We start from the raw sequence: 20386 nt of genomic DNA, 5'->3' as shown, positions 1-20386 counted from the left end.
GTAGCTCTACTAGAAGCAAGAAGACCATGGAACAATGTCTTTAAAACTGTGGAAATGATTATCAACCTAGAATTCAGTACTCAGCCAGACCAGAATCAAGTGTAGAACAGAATGCAGCCGCTTATCAGACATGCAAGATCTCAGAAACGAATGATCTCAGTCAGCCACCCTCGGGGAGTTACTGGAGGATGTGTCCCACCAAAACAAGAAAGAAAAACCAGGCAAGAGGCGTAGTTAGGATCTAGGAACCTGGGGACACGTTGTGGGATAGAGGGGAAGGGAATGCCGAGACTGACAGCTGAGTTGCAGGCTGAGAAAGAAGCTAGTCCAGAGTGAAGCGTGGAATGCAGGCATCAGGTGCAGCCTCCAGAAGGCAGAGAGAGGAGGGGACAGGTTGCTGGTGTGTGATGTGTGTGAACCTGTTGAGAGGAGGTGAAGAGTGTTGGAGAGTGTGGAACTGAATTAGTAAGATGAATAACTGCCTCTTTTTAATTTTTAACTTCAAGTGAAACAGAGTTTCAAAGGAAGAAAGTGAAGAGATTAGCACCCTGTGAAGTTTAGCTGCAGGGCTGATTTTCAGCCAGTGTGGCCATGCTGAATATTAAGATGCTAGAATATTTCTATACTGATTGGTAAACGATTACTACCTCTAGTGCCCTCCCTGTTGCCCTTTACCTCCTGGAGGGCCCCTAGGCACCTCCCCCGAGTCCCGCCTCACATCCGGCAATTACAAGGTTAATGATTGGCGTGGCAGGGGTCCCCCAGGATCCTACTCACTTCTTGGCCTCTGCTCTGGTTGGTGTCAGGGTACCAATTTAATATTTTGAACATTACCTTACTTAGTTATGACTACTATTTACATAATCATAATATAAATATTGATATAAGTAAAAATTGTGATAAAATTATCTAGGAGGATGCAGGGAGGAGATGTGTGGGGAGGCAGGAGTTGTAGTGGAGCTAAATTCTTCTTTTCCATAGTAGGAAATCTACAGTTAATATCTGCAGCTGAAAAAAAATTAAAGCTATATAAGCAATTAATTTAGAAATATAGAAAAAATAGCTAAAAGTGTTTAAAAGTGATTCCTTCTGGGGAGTGGAAATTGTGTGTGAGGGGGGATGTGGTGTAGGGGATTGCTGTTTTTCATTATACGCCTTGTAAAGCTAAAAAAAATTTAAATTCTGAATGTCTATTACATTGAGGAAAAAACTAATTTAAAATAGAATATTATTTCAAAAAACAGCTTTGGTCTTCTAAACAACTTGATTTTCTTTTCTTCCAGTGGCAATATGATCACCTCACAGCTACCTATCTTCTGCTTCGAGCCAAGAAGGCTCGGGGAAAACCAGTTCGTCTAAGGCCTCCTTCTTTTTCCTGTGGACAAGTCAGCGCTACCCCCTTCACAAACATCAAGGTAAATGTTAGAACCTTCTCTGTGGACACCCACTGCTCTTGCCCTGCCCCTGCCCTGGTCATGAGCGGAAACACCACTGGAAAAGTTAACTTTGCTGGTGTCCAGGAGCCAGAGGCAAGTCAGTTTATGATTTAAATATTTTTGATGAGGAAAATGGGACATTCTGAACTTGAACTCTGAAATTTTTACCTTTTTTTCACAAAAGTAATTCCTGATTGTTGTAGAAAAATTTTAAGCCACAGATAAAGCTAAAGGAAAATAGTATTTAGCTATAAACTTACTACCTATCAATAATATATAGTTTATATTTTCCTGTGTCTTTCTAGTCTTTTTTTAGTATGCTTATTTATATAATTTATGTACATGTAAGTGCTTTTAGAGGACACAGTATTATTGAAATGTAGATGACAACTTAAGAGATTGTTGGGAGTAAGACCTGTGAATACAGGACATATTATACTTCATATGACATGAAATATTTCAGTGAATGTTTTGATACTCATTGTTTTAAGGGTTTGGGTTTCGTTTGTATTGAGCAACTCACCTTTCTTGTATGAGTTAGTTGTAACCAAATTATTTTTTTCAATTTTGTTGTCTTTGTCTCATTTTCCTTGGTCGTGAACATTTAGAATGGTGGAGAAGCTTTACATATTGGGAAGCACTGTGTCGTTCCTCAGTGCTCACATTAGTCTCTGTTTTCTGTGTGATTCTTTGTATCTCTGTGGCTTGAAATTCTGCATTCCGAATACTTTGGCAGATGGGTGCAGAACTTTGTAATATAATCTTCCCTCAGATTAATTCAAATTGCAGTTTAATGATTTTAGCACTAGGAAACTCTACTTTTGTTATTCTCAGAGAGAGGTAGTTGGCCCTCTTCATGGAATCCAGTATAACCCAAATGATTATGTGGGCAAGGTGATTTTTTTTTCTTTTTCTTTAGGTTTCAAAACTCTGTAAAACAAATGTTGAAATGCCACCTCTTTCATGTTCTGTTGTTAAATTCCCTGCTCCCCCATCCCCTCGAGTTCCTTTGACACTCATTTAGATCTCTCTTTTTGGCCTTTGTCAATCATGTGCTGCAGGTGTAGTGGGTCTTGTGTCTCTGCTGCACTAACTTGTCTCCCTTCTTCCCTCCCTAGTTGATCTTTTGACCAAACTAAGAACTAGAAATTGTTAGTGCAGGTGGCTACTGTATAAAGAAACCTGTGAAGTGAGATAATCATATTCCTGGGATGGTTTTCTAGACTGTTCTTAGAGAGTTTGTTGGGCTGGTGAATACCCTATCCCCAGGCGGATCTTATATCCGTGGACTTTGTGAATCAGCCCATCAGCCACCCTGCCTGCATCACCAAACCCTTTAAACTCTCAGACTCAAGTTAACACCTTTGGGTCCAGGAGGACACAAAAGCACGAACTTTGCTTTTGATCAAGGTAATTTCGGAAAGGCATTAGATACCTCTGTACTTAAAATAACCATTTCAGCTAAATTTTTAAATTTATGACACCTCAGTTAAGAGGTCTGAGACATTTTCCTAAGCCATTGGATTTTCTTATGTCTGGATTGGCCTGGTCTCAATTCCTCTGCTTATATGATTTATAGAGTATACAAGTGGAAAAGATCTGGGAAGATATTTAGTCTTATCTTCCATCTAATGAGCATTTACCTAATAATTTAATTGTTTGGGCATTCATATTATTGAATCAGTTTTTATAGCAGATAGAGAGACATTTTAATGGCAAGCATGAAGTAGAAATCAAATTTTGGGTTCTTGTCTGATCTTTATGCAAGTCATTGAGATCTGAAGCAAGCCAGAGAGTCTCTATCTCCCCTTGATAGAATCACCCTTTTTCTCTGGGGTGTTGTTTATAAGAAAGTAAGCAATCTTGAACTGTTAATCAATTGATGGCACTTTCAGTGAAACAATAATACAGTCTGGTTCAAGAATCACAAGAGACCACATCATCAACATCAATAGCGTTTTCAGGGCCCATCGTAGGCTCTTGGGAAACAAATTTCTATGAAGTGTGGTACTTGGTGAGGCAGGACATACACAGAAACACCACCACATCATATGGATTAGTGCCAGATGAGGGGCTAGAGGTGTGCTGTAGGGGCTTTAGAGGATGGGAGTGACCACTGGGTGATCCAAATGGACCCAGAGTCAACTTGAGAAAAATGGAAAAGAAGGGGCACAGTATTCAGGGCAAGATAAATGGAATTAGCAAAAGCTCAGGCACTTGAATGTGCTCAATGTGTTCTGTTGACTGTGCCTAGACTTGTTTGCTTAAAATGAGGAGTTCAAGTAGGGAAAAGTGAGGGGAAGAGAGAGAAAAAGTGAGAGGAAGAGAGAGAGAGTGAGCTGGAAGGATAGTGAGAGTTAGATCATAGAGAGCCTTAAAATGCCACATCAGAGGGGTTGGACTTTATGCCGTAAGTGATGGGAACCATGGATTTTTGAGCAAGATATGACAAGTCACTGACATGACTAATTTTGAAAAATTCATCCAGTGGTATATGGAATCGTCAGTCAGGGAAGGGTGTGCTGTTACTCTCTTCTGTAGTAGCTGTGACAGCCATCATTCATACAACACTGTACTTTCCCCACTGAGCCTAGACCTAGCTTTAGCATTTTTCTCAGCCTAGCACTCCATGTAGCTAGTTCTAGCTGGTGGTAACTGACAATCCTAGAGAACTCTGTCATCCCCGGGTGAGAGGGTGGAAGGACTGGTGGCAGAGACTATATTGTCTGTTTGAACAGTTCAGGTCTGAGAAGATTTGTCCTTGAATTAGAACAGTGGCAATGGGACTGAAAGAGAAAGGATGTGGTTAAGAAATTAAAGTTGCCTGGCCAGGTTAACTAGATGTTGGGGGAAAACGGAAGGAGGGAGAAATAAAAAATCCAATTACACCCCACAGTCTTAGAATTTAAGGTATATTTGGTATACCCTTAGTTTATAGAGGGGGACGAATGAGGGAAAATAAATGACTCTGGTGGTATTGTTAGCACAGGACCTCAAATACTCTGTCCCCAGCAGATCTTTCCTAAGGCTAATCTATTCCTAGTAGAAACTGCTAACTACTCTGTTCTTACAACTAAGAAACCTGTGTTTTCAAGTTGTTTCCCTTCCATCTTCTACTTGGTCAGAGCTTTTTATTTGTAGATACGCAGAGGAGTTATTTGTCTGCTATTATAGCAATTATTGGACAATGATAAGCTATGTAGTATGCCATGTAACATAAGAATGTTCCAAGACATATTGTTTGAGAGTCAGAGATTCTCATATCTAATAATCTGAATGAAATTTTTTGACTTCCGTTTTCTATACTGAATAGTGAGCTCCTTCAGTATACGATCTCTCGTTTGTTTCTGCTTCCAGGGCCTTGCCCTGTGCCAGGAATACACTATTTTAAAAACTGAATCATGGTAGTGGTGTGTCTAAGTTCTTCTGTTTTTGAATAGTCAAAGAATCTGAGTCTAGAAGATGTCACCACAGGTGATGAAAATGATGTGGCTGGATTAATAGACCACGAATGGTGTGAAGACAATTCATCAACAGGTGTGACTACTCCCCAAACACCACAGGTTGGTTATTTTTATTGCTATATAAAGCAGGATATGTTGTCTCGATTACAAAAACATCTAGGCTGTAACATGAGATCTAGTATGTTCTTGCAAATTTAATGCATTCCTAAGCCATTAGAAACATTAATGAGAGATTGTTGGAATATGAATGAAAGGGAGACCAATTATTTCCAAGTTGAAGAAAGCCAAGATTCTAGTTTGGAGCACTTTACCACCCCTTTTTTCTTTTCTTTTCTTTTTTTTTTTTAAAATGAGGTATAATTGACATGTGGCTAAATAGTTAAATTCACCAATTTAGTGCACAACTCTATGTGTTTTGGCAACTGCATAGCCGTGTAATCACCACCAAAATCAAGAACAGTCCTGCGGCGCCCCCAAAATTCCCTCATGCCCCTTTGTAGTCAGCTCCCCCTTCCCCCCAACTCAGAGCAGCAGCTGATCTGTTTTCCTCTCCTTTTGATCATCTTTTTCTCCTTGGAGTTTGTTGAGCGTCTTGAATGTATAGTTACTATTTTTCCTCCGCTCTCTCCGAGGGCACCAGCAGAGTGCCCTCCTTCCTTCCGTGTGAAGTACAGCAGCAGGTGTGTGTGTTTCCACTCAGGGAAGCTCACAAGAGACTCAGAGTCCAGAGTTTTTATTGGGGGCGGGTTACACAGGCACTCTGCCCATGTGATCAGTCACAATCGTAGAAATTCTAGACTTCAGAAGGAAAGCAGGTGTTCACCATAAAATCACTCTGTGCCATCAGTACAACCTGGTGTAGCAGGTTTCAGTGCCCCAGACATACGAACAGACTTATCTTCATTGGTAACGTTTTAAGAGCTGAGTTCCCAGACTCCAGCCAGGACCACTGTGTTAACTCTTGTGCACAGCAAGGCCCCTGGTATATGTGTGTGACAGTTCTACACGGTATATACTTAGGAGCGGAATGAGTATCTTCAACCTTACCAGATAATGCCAATTTTTTCCCCAAAATGGTTGTGTTAATTATACTTCAACCAGCAGTATAAGAGTGTTTCCACTGCTCCACATACTTATCAATACTTGATATTTTTAGCTATTTAATATTTTCTAATCTGGTGAGTATAAAGTGATAGCTCACTGTGGCTTTAATTTATACTTTTCTGATTACTTAGGCATCTTTTTATGTATTAATTGTCCAATGGTGTTTCCTGTTCTGTGAAATGGTTTTTCATGTGCTTGCATGTTTTTCTATTAGATTGTTTCTCTTCCGGTTTTATCAGAAAAGTTCTTAATTTAACCTTAATTCTAATCTTTTGTTGGTTGTGTGTTGCAAGTATGTTATCTGAGTTTGTCACTTGTCTTCTTACTTTGATGACAAATGTCATTAATGAATTAGAAGTTGTCAGTATTTTCCTTTATGGTTTGTAATTTTTGTGTCTTTTTAAAGAAAGCTTTCCTTAGCCAAAAGCCATAAATGCATTCATATATATTGCTTCTAAAAGTTTTAAACTTTTCCTTTCACATTAAGTCTTCAATCTATCGGGAATTAATTCTCCTGTATGGTATGAGGGAGGGAACCAGTTTTTCCCTCATATAATCAGTTGTGCCAGCACCATTGAAAATTCTATTCTTTCCCCACTGATCTGCAGTGGTACTTCTATCACATCTCATGTTGTCAAGAGTATGTCTGTTTCTGGGCTGTATTTTGTTTCATTGGTTTATTTGCACCAATACCATATATCTTAATTACTTTAATTTTGTAATTGTTCTTCTATCTGGTTGGCCAGTTTCCTGTCATCTCATTCTTCTTTAGGAATGTCTTGGCTTTTCTTGCCGCTTTGCATTTCCATATACATTTTAGAATCATTTTGACAAATTTCACATGCACTCAAAAATTGAAATTGCATTGAATTTAAGATTCAGTTTGGGAAAAATTGAAATCTAGACCCTCAGATCCCCCATCCATAAACACAGTATACCTCTCTATTTATTAGGTTTTAGTTAATTACTTTCAATAAAGTTTTATAAATTACTCCAAAAAACCTTACATATCTTTTACTAGACTTATTCCTAGGTACTTTTATTTTTTTATTGCTATTGGGAATGGTAGGTTTTTTAAAATCACATTTTCTAACTGACTGGTACTGGTGTATAGATATGAAATAGATTTTGTGTGTTGATCTTATATTCAACAACTTTCCTAAACTCTTTTTAATTCTCACAATTTGTATTTTCTTTTGAGTGTTCTATATAGAAAATTATATCATCTATCGATGACAATTTTGCTTTCTTCCTTTCTAATTCTTATGCTTTTTAATAGCTTTTTAATATCTTTTTCTTTTATTACTTCACTTAGTAGTCCAGGCAGTATAGCAGGCATTCTGTGTTCTTCCCAATTATAAAACAATGCTTCTAATATTTTGTCATTAAATATGATGTTTGTTCTCTCTCCCCCTCTCCCTTCTCCTCTCCCTCATCCTCCTTCCTCTCCCTCTTCCCCCGCTGCACCCCCTACCCCATGTATTTCAGGCTAAGACTTTTTTTTTTCCGTCTAGTCCCAGTTTGCTAAGATTTGTTTAAATATCATGAGTCTCTGTTGCAGAAAAAGGATTAGATAAGATTTATCTATTGAGATAATCATCTTCCATTGTTAATGTAGTATATTATATGTTATATGAATAGGTGTGATGTTAAACCCATCTCGCATTCTTTAGATAAGCCCGGTTGGGTCATGATGTATTACTATCTTTTTTATACGTTGCTGGGTTTAGTTTGCTAATATTTTCTTTAGTATTTTTGCTTCTATGTTGTTAAATGAGATTGGCTTATAATTTTCTTTCTTATGTGACTCTTTTTTCTTTGGAAAATGTTAATTTTATTATTACATAAGTAATACATGGATACATTCATCTTGTAAAAAATTCAAACAATGTAGAACTATTCTTTCTTCTTTCCTTGCATCCATCCCATCTTATATTAATCTTATCTGATTTGGGTCTTAAGACTATGTTAGTCTTCTAAAATGAATTGGGGTGTGTTGCTTTTTTATTCTCTGGAGTGGTTTTTAGGAGCTAGGAATTATATTTTTCTTGAATGTATGATAGGACTTACCATATAGCTATCTGGGCCTGGAATGTTTTTATGAGAAGCTAGTTAACTACTAATTCAATTTCTTTTGTGTTTATGGGACTATATAACATTTCTATTTTTTCTTGTCAGTTTGGTGAGTTTTGTTTTTCTAGTGTCCATTTCATCTAAGTTTTAAAATACATTGGCATAAAGTCAACGGGAGGATATTATGATCTTGTTACTATCTGTAGTATCGGTTTATGTCCCCTTTTTCATTTCTAAAGTGTGTTTGTTTATTTGCAGTTCTCTCATTTTTTGGATCAGTCGTGCCAGAGTTTTGTCAGTTTTATTAGTCTTTTCAAAGAACCAACTTCTGGCTTTGTTGGTTCTATCTATTATATCCTTGTTTCTATTTTGTTATTTTCTGCCCTTATTTGTCTGTTAGATCAGTCTTAGTAAATTCTACTGTTAAATCTTCTGTGTCCATACTGATTTTTTTGTCTGCTTGATCCATAAATTTGTCTGCTTGAGAATGAGATCTGTCAAAAATCTTGTAATGTGATTATAGTTTATCATTTTCTCTTTGTAGTCTGTCTATTTTTGCTTTATATATATGTTTGAAGCTATATAATTAGCATATAAGTTCAGAATTTTTTTTTCTGGTGAATTGAACCTTTTATCATTTATAGTGATTCTCTTTATTACTAGTAATGTTTTTCTCTTTGAACTCTGTTTCTCTGATGGTAAGATAGCTATATTGATTCCTTTTGGTTGTTATTTGTACGGTATATATTTTTTCATCTTTTTGTTTTTCAATGTTTCATGCCCTTATATTTTAGGTATATCTCTTTAAAACACCATAGAGTTAGATTTGGTATGCAAACTGAAAATCTTTATCTTTTGAGTTGAGAGCTTAAAAAACTTACATTTATTTTGATTACTAATGTATTTATCATGTATCTGCCATCTTATTTTGTGTTTTCTACTTGTCCCACTTTTTCTGTAATTTTTCCCATATTTCTTGTTTTTTGTTAATTTCTCTCTTCATTCCATGTGTTTCTATTTCATTTCTATTCTTTTAATATTTACTCTAAATTTTTAACATGCTATTTAACTTAACCAAATATAAAGTTAATCTGTCTTTATTTTCCTTCCAAACATATGAAGTCCTTGGAACACTAATCTCTGATCACCCCTCCTGGATTACATACAGTTGATCTTATGATTCACTATGCTTCCTGTATATGAGGATTTGTATCTTTAATCGGTTTTGGAAAATTCCTTGAACAATTGCTGCTTTTTCATTATCTCTATTATCTATCTCTGTAACTTAGAATAGACCTATGGTAGACCATCTCACTTCATTTTCCATTTGTCTTAAACTCTCTTTCATATATCCCATATCTTTTTCTCTCTGGACTACGTTCTAGATGATTTCTTCAGATTTATTTCTCATTCATAAATTCTCTTTTTATTTCCATCTAATCTGTTTTTTGACATGTCTATTGAGTTTTTCATTTTTATCATTACATTTTTTGTTTCTAGAGATTTTTATTCTTTTTCAAAACTACTTTAACATTTTTGGTAGTCGCTTTTTCTTTTCTCAGGTTTCCAATTTCTTTTATTATTGTAAACATCTGAACATATTTATGTTCTGTATTTGGTAATTTTAATATCTGATATCTTATGGATTTGATTCTGTTTATTTTTTTCTGCTGACTTTCATTCATGATGTTTGTGTCTTTTGGAATTTTTTTATAGGCTCATTTTTCTTGGTACTTTGTGGGAATTCTTTAAGGCTTGGATTGAGGTTGAAGGCTTGGGTTGTGTTGGATTGAAACTGTTTTTTCAAATAGGAATTATTTTTGCTTCTACCGCACTCCTGAGACATAACCAATTTAAGACGACTTTAAGTTAAATTTTTGGCTTGAGAGTTCTGGAACCGCGCAGGTAGTATGAATTTGGGCCCAAACCTTTGTGAAGACTGTGCTGTGGTTATTTACAAATTATTAAAGGAGACTCTTTTTTCCTCCTCCAGAGCCAAGGCCAAGGCAGACACGTTTTCTTGCCGACTCCTTTGCAGGGCAGATTTATATTTAATTCCCCCTTTCATTTTAGCTTTAGCCCCTCCTGGCTTTACGGGGAGCTTTGGACCTGACTTAGCACCTTGCATGGGTCTAAGGCTTCCGTGGCTATGAGAACCCCTGCTGTGGATTATCCGAGATGGTAGGTGGAGGCCCTTAGGGTGGTGGACAGTTTCAGCCTTGGGGGCGTCTCTGGATTCAGTTACATCTCCTGTTTTTAGTTTGGCCTCTGAGGATTTTCCTTACTTTTTTGCGAGCTTAACCATAAATTCAAAAGGATTAAAAAATATTTTCTATCCAACATTTCTGTTTAGAGTATTTTAACATGGTTTTTCTGCCCTAATCATTGACTAAACTTTTATTTTTTGGTACATGTAAGAGACAAACCATGGCAATCTAAGTATGGGAAGCAATTCTTAGGGATTTATTTCTGGCCATTCTCAATATTACCTAGGATCTAGGTAAGTTTGATTGAACACTTGGCCTGAAACATGTTGAAAATTACCTGTCAATAGAACAGACTAAAGTGATCTTCATGTACTAAAGAGCACTGAATATACATTTTCAAATTTCCTGGTATTGCCAATAATATCCTTTTGATAATATTTCATTTTAATAAAAATGGTGCAAGGTAATTTGCAAATGATTAAGGCATGTTGTAAAGAAATTGACTTTTCTTCTTCTTCAGCGTGCTTTATCCAGTAACTTTTTTTTCCAGTTTGCCAAGCATTGGACAGAATCAAATGGTCTGGAATCTAAATCATTAACTCCAGTATTATGCAGAGCATCTGCCAATAAATTAAAGAACAAAGAGAATGTATATACTCCTAAGGCTGCTGTAAAGAATGAAGAGTGCTTTGTATTTCGTGAGCCAAAGACTCCAGTTAATAAGAACCAGCATAAAAGAGAAATCCTCGCTACACCAAATCGTTACTCTACACCCTCAAAAGGTATTTGCTATGTGGATTAAGCAGTGGTAAAATACTTTCAAATTCCATTCTTCTCACCATGCTAAATAAACATACAGCAGGTCAGAAATGACTAGCATTGCTCTCAGGAATTTCTAGAAGCCAAGCTGTTTTTTTATCATATGTTATTTAAATTAGTTGAAATGGAAGCATATTAGTCAACTTCTAATTTTTCTTAAATGATATGAAGTTTTTCTCTTTTTCACATATGTCAAGTTGAATCATAGCATCATAGAAGATCAAAGCTGACAGGCAAGTTAGAGCTCCTTTAATCCACCTGCCTTGTCAGAGCTGAAGAACCTGAGACTCAAACAAGTGATTTGCCCAAGGTCATGTGTCCAGGTTTGGACTTGCCCCTTTGCCCCCACTTATAAGGACTGAAGTGGAAGTCTCTGCTGAGCCCTTCACACTCTGGATCTCCAGTTCTGGTAGCTGATCCTTCTCTGCCTGTTGTATCATTGCCCATACTCCAGCAGACAGGATAAAGCTGTGATGCCCTTCCAGATATGTGTATCTTTATCCAGATATTACAACTCGCTCGTTTCCCTTGGTTTCCTCTTCCTTACTCACCACCAATGATTTAAGCTGATTCCTTTATGACCCCTCAGTGTTTTGTTTGCTGGCCTCATCTGGACACATTCTGTTTTGTCCGTGTGCCTCTTAAAACACAGTGCCCAGAAGTGAACCCAGTTTTCCAGTCCTGGGTCTCACCAGGGTAAGACAGGAAGTGTCAGGAGAGTAGAGACTCTGTCTGCCACATTTATTGCAGCATCACTTAGTACATAGTAGGGGCCACGTCTGTTGTCTGATACATAGTAGGTGCCCCATGCCTGGTATACGGTGCGGGCCATATTTGTTGAACGAAGGAATGGATACATTAGAGAGAACCTGAAGGGATTTTATTTACTGTGATCTAGATTCTATCAATTTTTTAAATGACCCCTAAACTTTATTAAAAGCCTTTTTTCCACCATTTGTGACCTACTCTTGTTTTATGTTAAGACCCTAATGAACCCAAGCCCTGAAACATTGCTGTGTGAACTGCTGCTAATCCACATCCTGCCATCGCGCTCCCAGTTTGCTAATGGGGCTGATAGCCATTGGGTCCAGAGGTCTGCTTCTTATACATAAAGATGTTCTGAAAAACCTTTTCAGAATATTTGCTGGAAGTTCTATTGTTATGTTAATGGCGTTGTCCAGTTCATCAGCTCAAACAACACTTTCCCCTAAGTTGTGAGACTACTTTGGTGTGACATGTGTTTGTGTGTGGCTGCCTGTGGTGGTTATGAGGGTTCAGTCAGGTAACATCTGCATGCAGTAGGACCTCAGTGGTGGCTGCTATTGCCTCTTTTCCTAACGAGGGGGGTGTCTCTTTCTCTCCTGTTATTTATCTTAATATTGCCACAACGTCCTGTGAATCAGGGGGTTGGGTGGGGAGATAAGATGGACCTTAGCTCATTGAGGGCTGTTGTTTTTAAGCCTTTGATGCTTATAGTCCCTTCTGTTATTGGTAAATTTTACTTTTTATCTAATTCTGAAGGTTTTGAAATCTGGATAGTTTTAGAATTTATAATCTTAAGGTGTCATCAGTTTACATATCTTGTTCCTGTAAGAAAGATTGTGTTGGTCAAAAGCTATGATTGGCTGTTTTTCTTTAAACATGAGAGCCACAAGTAGCTGAAGCCCCAGTTGAGAGCTCCCCTTAGTGCTCTCTCTGCATTTTACTTTCACTCTGAGTCATTTTGGCATAAGCATTAATTTCATTTTTCTGCATCCTGTGCAGTTCAGTCAGTGACACTTTGCTGAAGGGTAATTGTGGTAGTGGATACTGTTAGCATACAAAGATGGAAGCTGTTTTCACAGATGTTGTTGATTGATCTTATTTTCTTGTTCTTGTGGAACCAGAGAGAATAGTGCTGAGTAGTCGTAAACAAAACAAGACCCTCCATCTCTTTTTAAAAACTTGATATCATATATTTATTATAAAGTGAATATTATTACAACTTTTAGATCATGAGCAAAAAGTTAACTAATCAGTGGTAACCAGATTTGTTATTGCAAATTTGTCACAAACTGTCTGGGATACAAACACCCTCCTAGAAAAACACACAACTCTGGAGTAGGGAATAGAACAATAGCCAAAGCTCATGCCTCTTTAGAAACTGTTGTCAGGCTTTCACAGGGGATTGTTCTCTTAGCCTAACAGGAGCTGAATCGGGCTATGAACTGAATTAACACCTCTCAATGCTGTATCAATTAAAGGCATAAATTGGGTCCTTGTATAAATACAGACTGACTTAGTTATAGAAAAGAGAATCAGTAATCACGAAATCTGTATTTATATGATCTATTTAGATTTGTCATATGATATTTATAATAAAATCATAAGCATGGCTTCAGTTTTGCAGTGAAGAAAAAGAAGAGCCACATGTGCAAAGCAAAATGATTTTATCTTCATTAAAAATCACACAGAAACATTTCTTTAAAGAACTAGAGCCTTAGCATCACTGGCCAGGTGATTACAGTATTTCTGAGTCAATGAACGAGGTGATGTCTGCGTTATTGATAGAAATTTTGAAACCATAGTGTGTCGGCTACATTTGGTTTGTGGTTGCTTTTTTTCTAATAGCTAGAAACCAGTGCCTGAAGGAAACTCCAATTAAAATGCCAGTAAATTCAGCGGGAACAGAGATGTTAATGACAGGTGTCATTAGCCCTGAGAGGCGGTAAGTGTTCTGTTTTTCAGACTCTTTGATCTTTAGCGTATGTAACCACTTTTCCTTCTTTCATATCTGATAAACCTGATAAACCTGATTAAGATAAACCATCATGTAGATTACTTTGGAGACTGTACGAGAATGTCTGTCTGTATGAGGATGGACTGTGGCCGTTACTGGTGCTGATGCCACTGCCTTCCTTATGGGGTAGAATTGTGAAACTCATCAGCAGTAGGACTGGCACCTTAAGTTAAATACAGCAGGCTGGGAAGACAGTGGCCCTGGCCGCAGCCACATGGTTCCCTCTCTAAGGCCCATCTTTCCCTTCACTTCTGCCAGTAGAGTATAGACATTCACTAACAGCATCGCTCAGATAGTAAAGATACTAAAGGGTGTTTTAAAGAAAGCCCATTCCTCTTGCATAAACAGTTCTGCTGCATAGATGAGCCTTCATTGTCTTTTATAGCTATTTTTTTAAGCAGGATCTATTGTCAGGACAGTTCAGGAATTAGAATGGGATCTAGATATGAGATGATACTATGGCATTATTATTAATTTTCTTGATGTCTTAACGGTATTGTGGTTCTGTTGGAAAATGCCCTTATTCATTGGTGATGTACGCTGAAGAGTTTCAGAGTGAAGTATCATGATATCTTCAAGGGATTACTTTCAGATGGCTCAGCAAAGATATCTATGTATTTACTGTATTTATTATCCTGTCTATATATGTGGAGAAAGCAAGTGTGGCAAAATAGTAACAACTGTTGAATCTAAGAGGATATTTGGATTTTCATTGCATTGTTTGTTCAACTTTTCTGTATATTTGACATTTAAAAAAAAAGGAGGGGAAAAGTAGCTTTGCCAAGTGGCAGTTGGCAGGGGGAAGGGTGATGGCTACTTTCCAGTGGGAGATGGCCTTCGTGCTCCTGAGGAGGAGTGAGGTCGTCTGGCCCTGGCATACCTGAGTGAGGCTCAGCTAATGCACAGCCTGTGGGGGCCCCAGCAGGCAGGAGACCCAGCTCTACTCGTGGGTGTTTCTGTTTTTTAAGGTGTCGCTCAGTGGAAATGGATCTCAACCAAGCACATGTAGAGGAAACTCCAAAAAGAAAAGGAACCAGAGTGTTTGGGAGCCTTGAGAGGGGGTTGGATAAGGTGATCACTGTGCTCACCAGGAGCAAAAGGAGGGGCTCGGCCAAAGACGGGCCAAGACGACTGAAGGTAAGTGAACTGGAATTCTCTAATATGGATTTCAGAAGCTGGCTGCTAACTGGGCTACATTTCTTTAAAGAAAAGTACGAATGAATGAATTGATTAGTATTTTTTATTTACTTATTCATTCATTTACTTAATAGATGTTTTTTGAGCACCTGAAATATGCATGTTGCTATGCAGTAGGCTTTGAGAATGCAGAGGTAAGTTAGATACAGTCGCTCCTTTTCAAGGAACAAATAACTATACTTCAGACGTTCGAGTTCGGGTGGAGGAATTAATCACGAGGCAATGGAGATGGGAAGCATGGGGCATATATGAGGAACTGAGAGCTGCCTTAGGGATGGGGACTTGAGCTCAGTTGTCGTATCTCTGGTGCATAGAAGAGTCCCCGACACATGGATACCTTTGTGGGCCCTCACGAAATATTCGAATGCATGGGAAGTTCATTTGAACTTTGAGTGTGGTGTTTGTGAAGAAAACAGGAGCAGCAGACTGGGCAGTAGGCTGAGAGGTCCTCACAGGCCTGGCTAAGGATCTTGGACCTTATCTGATAGACTTATTATGCTTCAAAAGGTTTAACGTGTCAGTGGGGTGGGCAATGTATTTGGGGGAGAAAGGAAAGGAAAAAGAAATGATTAGTAGATATAAAATGCTTTTTACTCTCTTGGATTCTCTCTGCCCATTCATTGAAACATCTAATGAATGGCAGTTTTGCTTGGGGGAGGTAAGAGGTAAAGGAGTGTGTAAGACACAGCCCGTGTCCTTGAGGAACTCACAGAGTGGCAGTGAAAATAGGCAGGGATGTTGCTCTGTTACCGGGGGTTCAGTGCTGTAATAAAACACATTCCAAAACGTGTGGGGCCTAGAGGAGGGAGGAAAAGATGGTAGTGCTCCCCGTGATTGGGGACTGGGTCTGTGTTTAGTTTTTCACTGAGACACTCATTTTGATCAAATCTAGGCAGGTTTGGGGAAAGGAAATTGCTGAGCTGTTGGGCAGAAAGATGCTTCGGGGGAGAATGTTCTGAGATCCCATTATGTCCTGTTTTAAAGAAGATAGGACTTACCCATTAGTGTCTGTTGCCCTGTTGAACTTTATATAACACACTGAGGGGTTTTATGGTGAATAGGGCTGTTTATTAGGCATATTTTATACTTTTATTCTAAGATTTCTCTAGTTGGAGACAGTTGTGAAGTATTCCAAACTCTGACATTGGGATTAAGAAAACTATAGTGCCATTTCCCTAAAAAACATTAAATAAAGAAAAATTAAGGAAACTTGTCCAATTATATACATTATTGATATATCAAATACTGTTATCAAATACTGATGGATAATATTCTAAAGTTGTTCACCTATGTAAATTGTTTGGAACCTGAATGCATTTTTCATTAGGAACTGCTGTGATGTTAGCTGGCTTTCTAGGTATCCCTCAGTACTTCCAGGATGTAGGAGAAAAACCACAAGATTGGGATGAGAAGACCTGGATTCTAGCCTCAGCTTCCTACTGTGTAGCTTGGATATGTCATTTTATCCCTGACTTCCTGTTTCTTTATTTGTGAAAACGGGGTGTAATGTCTACTCAGCAACTTCACAGAGCTGGGATGTATAAACAAGACTGTCTGTATAAGATGGTACATTGCATATGAAATGCTTATTAATATAGGGTGTTCCAGTGTCAGGTATCATTCTTATTATTAATGTTGAGCATTTTAACCCCAGTGTAGCAGAACCACAGTCCTATTTAGTACAAACCCAAGATCTGAAACTTCATCTAACTTTGGATCTTTAACCCTTTTTAATGCTTTAAGTTTTTACAGAACCGCAGGACCTGCTATAGGAAATTAGCCTCACTTTTTCAACCCACTTATTAAATTAAAAAATCGTAAACTTCCAAAAAAGTTAAAAGGATGGTACAAAGAACATCTTAGTTTTATAAGATAGCAAATCATATGTAGTTAAGCCCTCTGTTAGGAAGCAATCTATAAAAATCTGAAATTTAAATAGATAAATTAGGATTAATTCTTTATTTTACAAAAGGAATCATTAAAATTGTGGTTTGAAAGTGTTCATTTTATTATTATTTTGACAAAGCCAATTTAGTTTGGTGACAGACCCCTGGACTGGGACCCAAGAGACAGAGTCCTGTCACAGCTGTGCCACTTACTCCTTTTATGACTTGAAGCTGGGGTCCCCACACTCCAGTCACTTAACACTCACTTTCATATCAGCCTCGAGGTATAGAGGTATAATTGACATACAATAAACTGCACATATTAAAAATATACAGTTCATATACTTTGGCATTATATAGACACCTGTAAAATCATCACCGCAGTCAAGATGACTAACTTTTTTAAAACTTGCATTTATTTAAAAGGAAACTATATATCATTAGTTTTTGCTAATTTTATTTCTCTAAATCAGATTGGAGCAAATACATAAATATGAAAATTAAAATATTTATCTATGTTCCACCCAGAGTTATGTCGTGTATCTCGAGTGACAGTTTATATTACACTCTGGGAAACCTCACCTTAAGGAATATATATCTCTTCCTTGGGCCATAGGTTCTTAATTTGAAAACTAAGGTAGTTGGGTCTTTTCCAATCTTAGCGTTTTGTTATTTATAACAAGAACTCAAATCTGAAACACACAGAAAGTATGATTTTTTTTGACAGTATGATTTTTTTCCTACCTTCCTACCGCTAGGAAGGTAGAGAGTTTTGTCTGTCTCCAGGACAAAAACAGTGCCTGGCACCTCGTACACATTCAATAAATAGATGTTGAATGAATGATGGGTGGATACCAATTAGAAATGGAATTGTTTCTGACAATCGTGGTCTCAGTCAATGAGAAAAAAATAACTTGACATTACACCAGAGGGGAAGCGGGGAGGGAGGAGGGTGAAAGGGATAATTCAGTACATGTGTGTGGTGATGGGTTGTAATTAGTATTTTGGTGGTGAACATGATGTAATCTATGCAGAAATAGAAGTATAATGATGTACACCTGAAATTTTTACAATGTTATAAACCAATGTTACTGCAATAAACAAAAAATTAAAAAAAATTAAATTAAATTAAATTAAAAAAATAATAAAAAAAAGACATTACTTTTTTAAAGGAATACTTGTTATACTCATGTTCTCATAGAATTGTCATAGAATCAGTTCCTGGAATGCTATAATATTCTTAAAATAATAGAGAAAAAATTAAGGAAACATATCGAACTATATACAAACCAAATTTTCTAGGACATTTGTTTCATCTTCCCAGTTTACATTTCAGGACTGTGACAGTGTAGGAAGGGAGACGCAGGTAAAGCTCAAACAGGTAGATGGCGTTTAATATTCATTTATTTCCATAAAAAGATTGGTGGGAGAGGAAGGTGAACGTATAAAAAGGATGAAGTGGATGTTGCTTCTAATAAACATGATTTCTCCAAGCTTTCTCAGTGCCATCTTAATCCAACTCACCAAGGTTAGTTGTCAATTCTTTCAGTATTTTTCTTGAAATATTTTCGCTTGAGATGGTACCATATTGAGGAGTTTGGGATCTCTGAATCAGGTAGGATGGTCTCTGTGTTGATGTAAAGATTTATTTCTCACCCCTTCTTTTTCTTTTTTAAGCTGCACTATAATGTGACTACAAGCAGATTAGTGAATCCAGATCAACTCTTGAATGAGATAATGTCTGTTCTTCCAAAGAAGCATGTTGACTTCGTACAAAAGGGGTAAGAAGCACACTTACCAGGCTGTTGCAGTTATTATGTGATACCTTTTGAGCTTTGAGAGAACATGGGTTGATTCCCCTCTCCCCTTTTTAAAAAAGATATTTCTTCCACCTCATTCCAAAAGCTTTTATAGTAGTCTCATTGTCCATAATTTATTCTCTTCTATTTTATACGAACTGTAGAAGTTTGTTGAAGTGCCTGTGTTGTCACCACTTTCAGAGTTAGACTTTTCAAAACAGGAAAATCGGAATTCCTTCCAGTTTTTTTTACATCGTCTGTTTTCCTTTGATGTTCTGCTTTACAATAGTATTTATAAAATGTAATCTAGATTTATGAGACACCTCTGACAAATCAAGGATTTCTATAGACTTCTTTTCTTTATGACTTGCTATTTTACAGAACTGGGTTTTCAGTACTTTAGGGACGTGTTCCCCTTAACTGCTCCCCACTGGGCAGTGAACTGCCATTGAAGCCTCTTTGGTTATGATCTCATGATCTGAAGAGCCAGACCTCTGCTGGTTACCTCAGATGTTCGTGTTTGTAAGCATTTCCACTCAGTTAGGTCTTTTTAAAATTTCATTATTAAAGCAGCTAAGAAGAGCCATTAATAGATTTGCCAAAAACATTTAAATAGAATAGTCAATATAGAGTAAGATTGGAAGAAACCATCTTTTGCAAAAGTAATTTTACTTCTCACTGTCTGTAAATGTTGGCAAGCCTTCCTTATGTGAACCCTGGCTTTCTTCCTTAGACATTATTAGAACACATTGAACTCACTCCCACCTGTTCTTCCTAATCTAACGAACTTCCTGATCAACCAGAGGGTCTCTGCCTTGATCCTTTTTTTTTTTTTTTTTTTTGTTACCTTGTCTGTTTTTACCTTTTGGTGACAAAGCAGAATAATAAAAGCGAAGTTTTTCGGTGGTGTGATGTTACTAATCTTATATATATTATATTCCATTATTATCTTTCTCCTTACTTTTTATCTTCCATTATGGTTAAATTGCTCCATACTTCATCTTCCCATCAGGAAACTTGACTACAGGATACTCCTTTTAGCATTTCTGATATACACTGCTTATTTTTAAGAGATCAAGCCCTAAAACACATAACTAAGTTAGTGAGAAAAAGAATGATATTTTGTGAAACCTCATGATACATAACAGATACAAGTAATTTCTCTACAATTCTGTGGAACAGAGCCTAATCATGTGTACCTAAATATTTAGGAACTGAAATTTAAAATCAGTTGTATTGTTTATTGTTGTGTTTATTGTTTATCAAAGATTTGTAAGACAAACTACAATATAATGTAAATTAAAAAGTGATTTACGTGAATTCAATTTATGCAACTTTTCAAGAACATACCTATTTCTTAAGATGTGTTCTTCGTTTAGACTGGGCCTTTCCATTATCAGAGTGGTTAACATGGCAGTTCTGATTATATATGCTATGTGTTTCAGCCATGGGAATGTACTATCTCCTTGGGCTTTCTTTTTAACTGTGCTATAAAGTGTTGTAAAGATCATAACCTCTTATTACTATTAGAAAAACCTCAAAAACACGTGTCCATCTGACAGGTTGGTGGCTTCAGCTTTATTTATATGAAAGACAAAAGTTTCTAATGAGATGCACACAAA

General features: G+C 37.2%; 1 protein-coding gene across 3 annotated transcripts in view; it reads left to right on the top strand.

Annotated features, from left to right (window-relative positions):
- MELK (maternal embryonic leucine zipper kinase) overlaps positions 1–20386 on the top strand; it is a 90911-nt gene that overhangs the window by 69584 nt on the left and 941 nt on the right. For 2 of the 3 annotated variants that reach the window (XM_058523583.1, XM_058523581.1), the window contains 6 exons: positions 1284–1415; positions 4877–4999; positions 10835–11066; positions 13714–13810; positions 14851–15019; positions 18643–18746. In XM_058523583.1, the coding sequence (XP_058379566.1) occupies positions 1284–1415; positions 4877–4999; positions 10835–11066; positions 13714–13810; positions 14851–15019; positions 18643–18746 (857 nt within the window). The remainder of the gene's footprint in view (positions 1–1283; positions 1416–4876; positions 5000–10834; positions 11067–13713; positions 13811–14850; positions 15020–18642; positions 18747–20386) is intronic. The other variant, XM_058523582.1, reaches the window with a different exon arrangement.

This window comes from Diceros bicornis, chromosome 28 (genome assembly GCF_020826845.1).
Source record: "Diceros bicornis minor isolate mBicDic1 chromosome 28, mDicBic1.mat.cur, whole genome shotgun sequence".
Lineage (NCBI taxonomy): Eukaryota > Metazoa > Chordata > Mammalia > Perissodactyla > Rhinocerotidae > Diceros > Diceros bicornis.
This window is presented reverse-complemented; position numbering and strand designations above follow the sequence as displayed.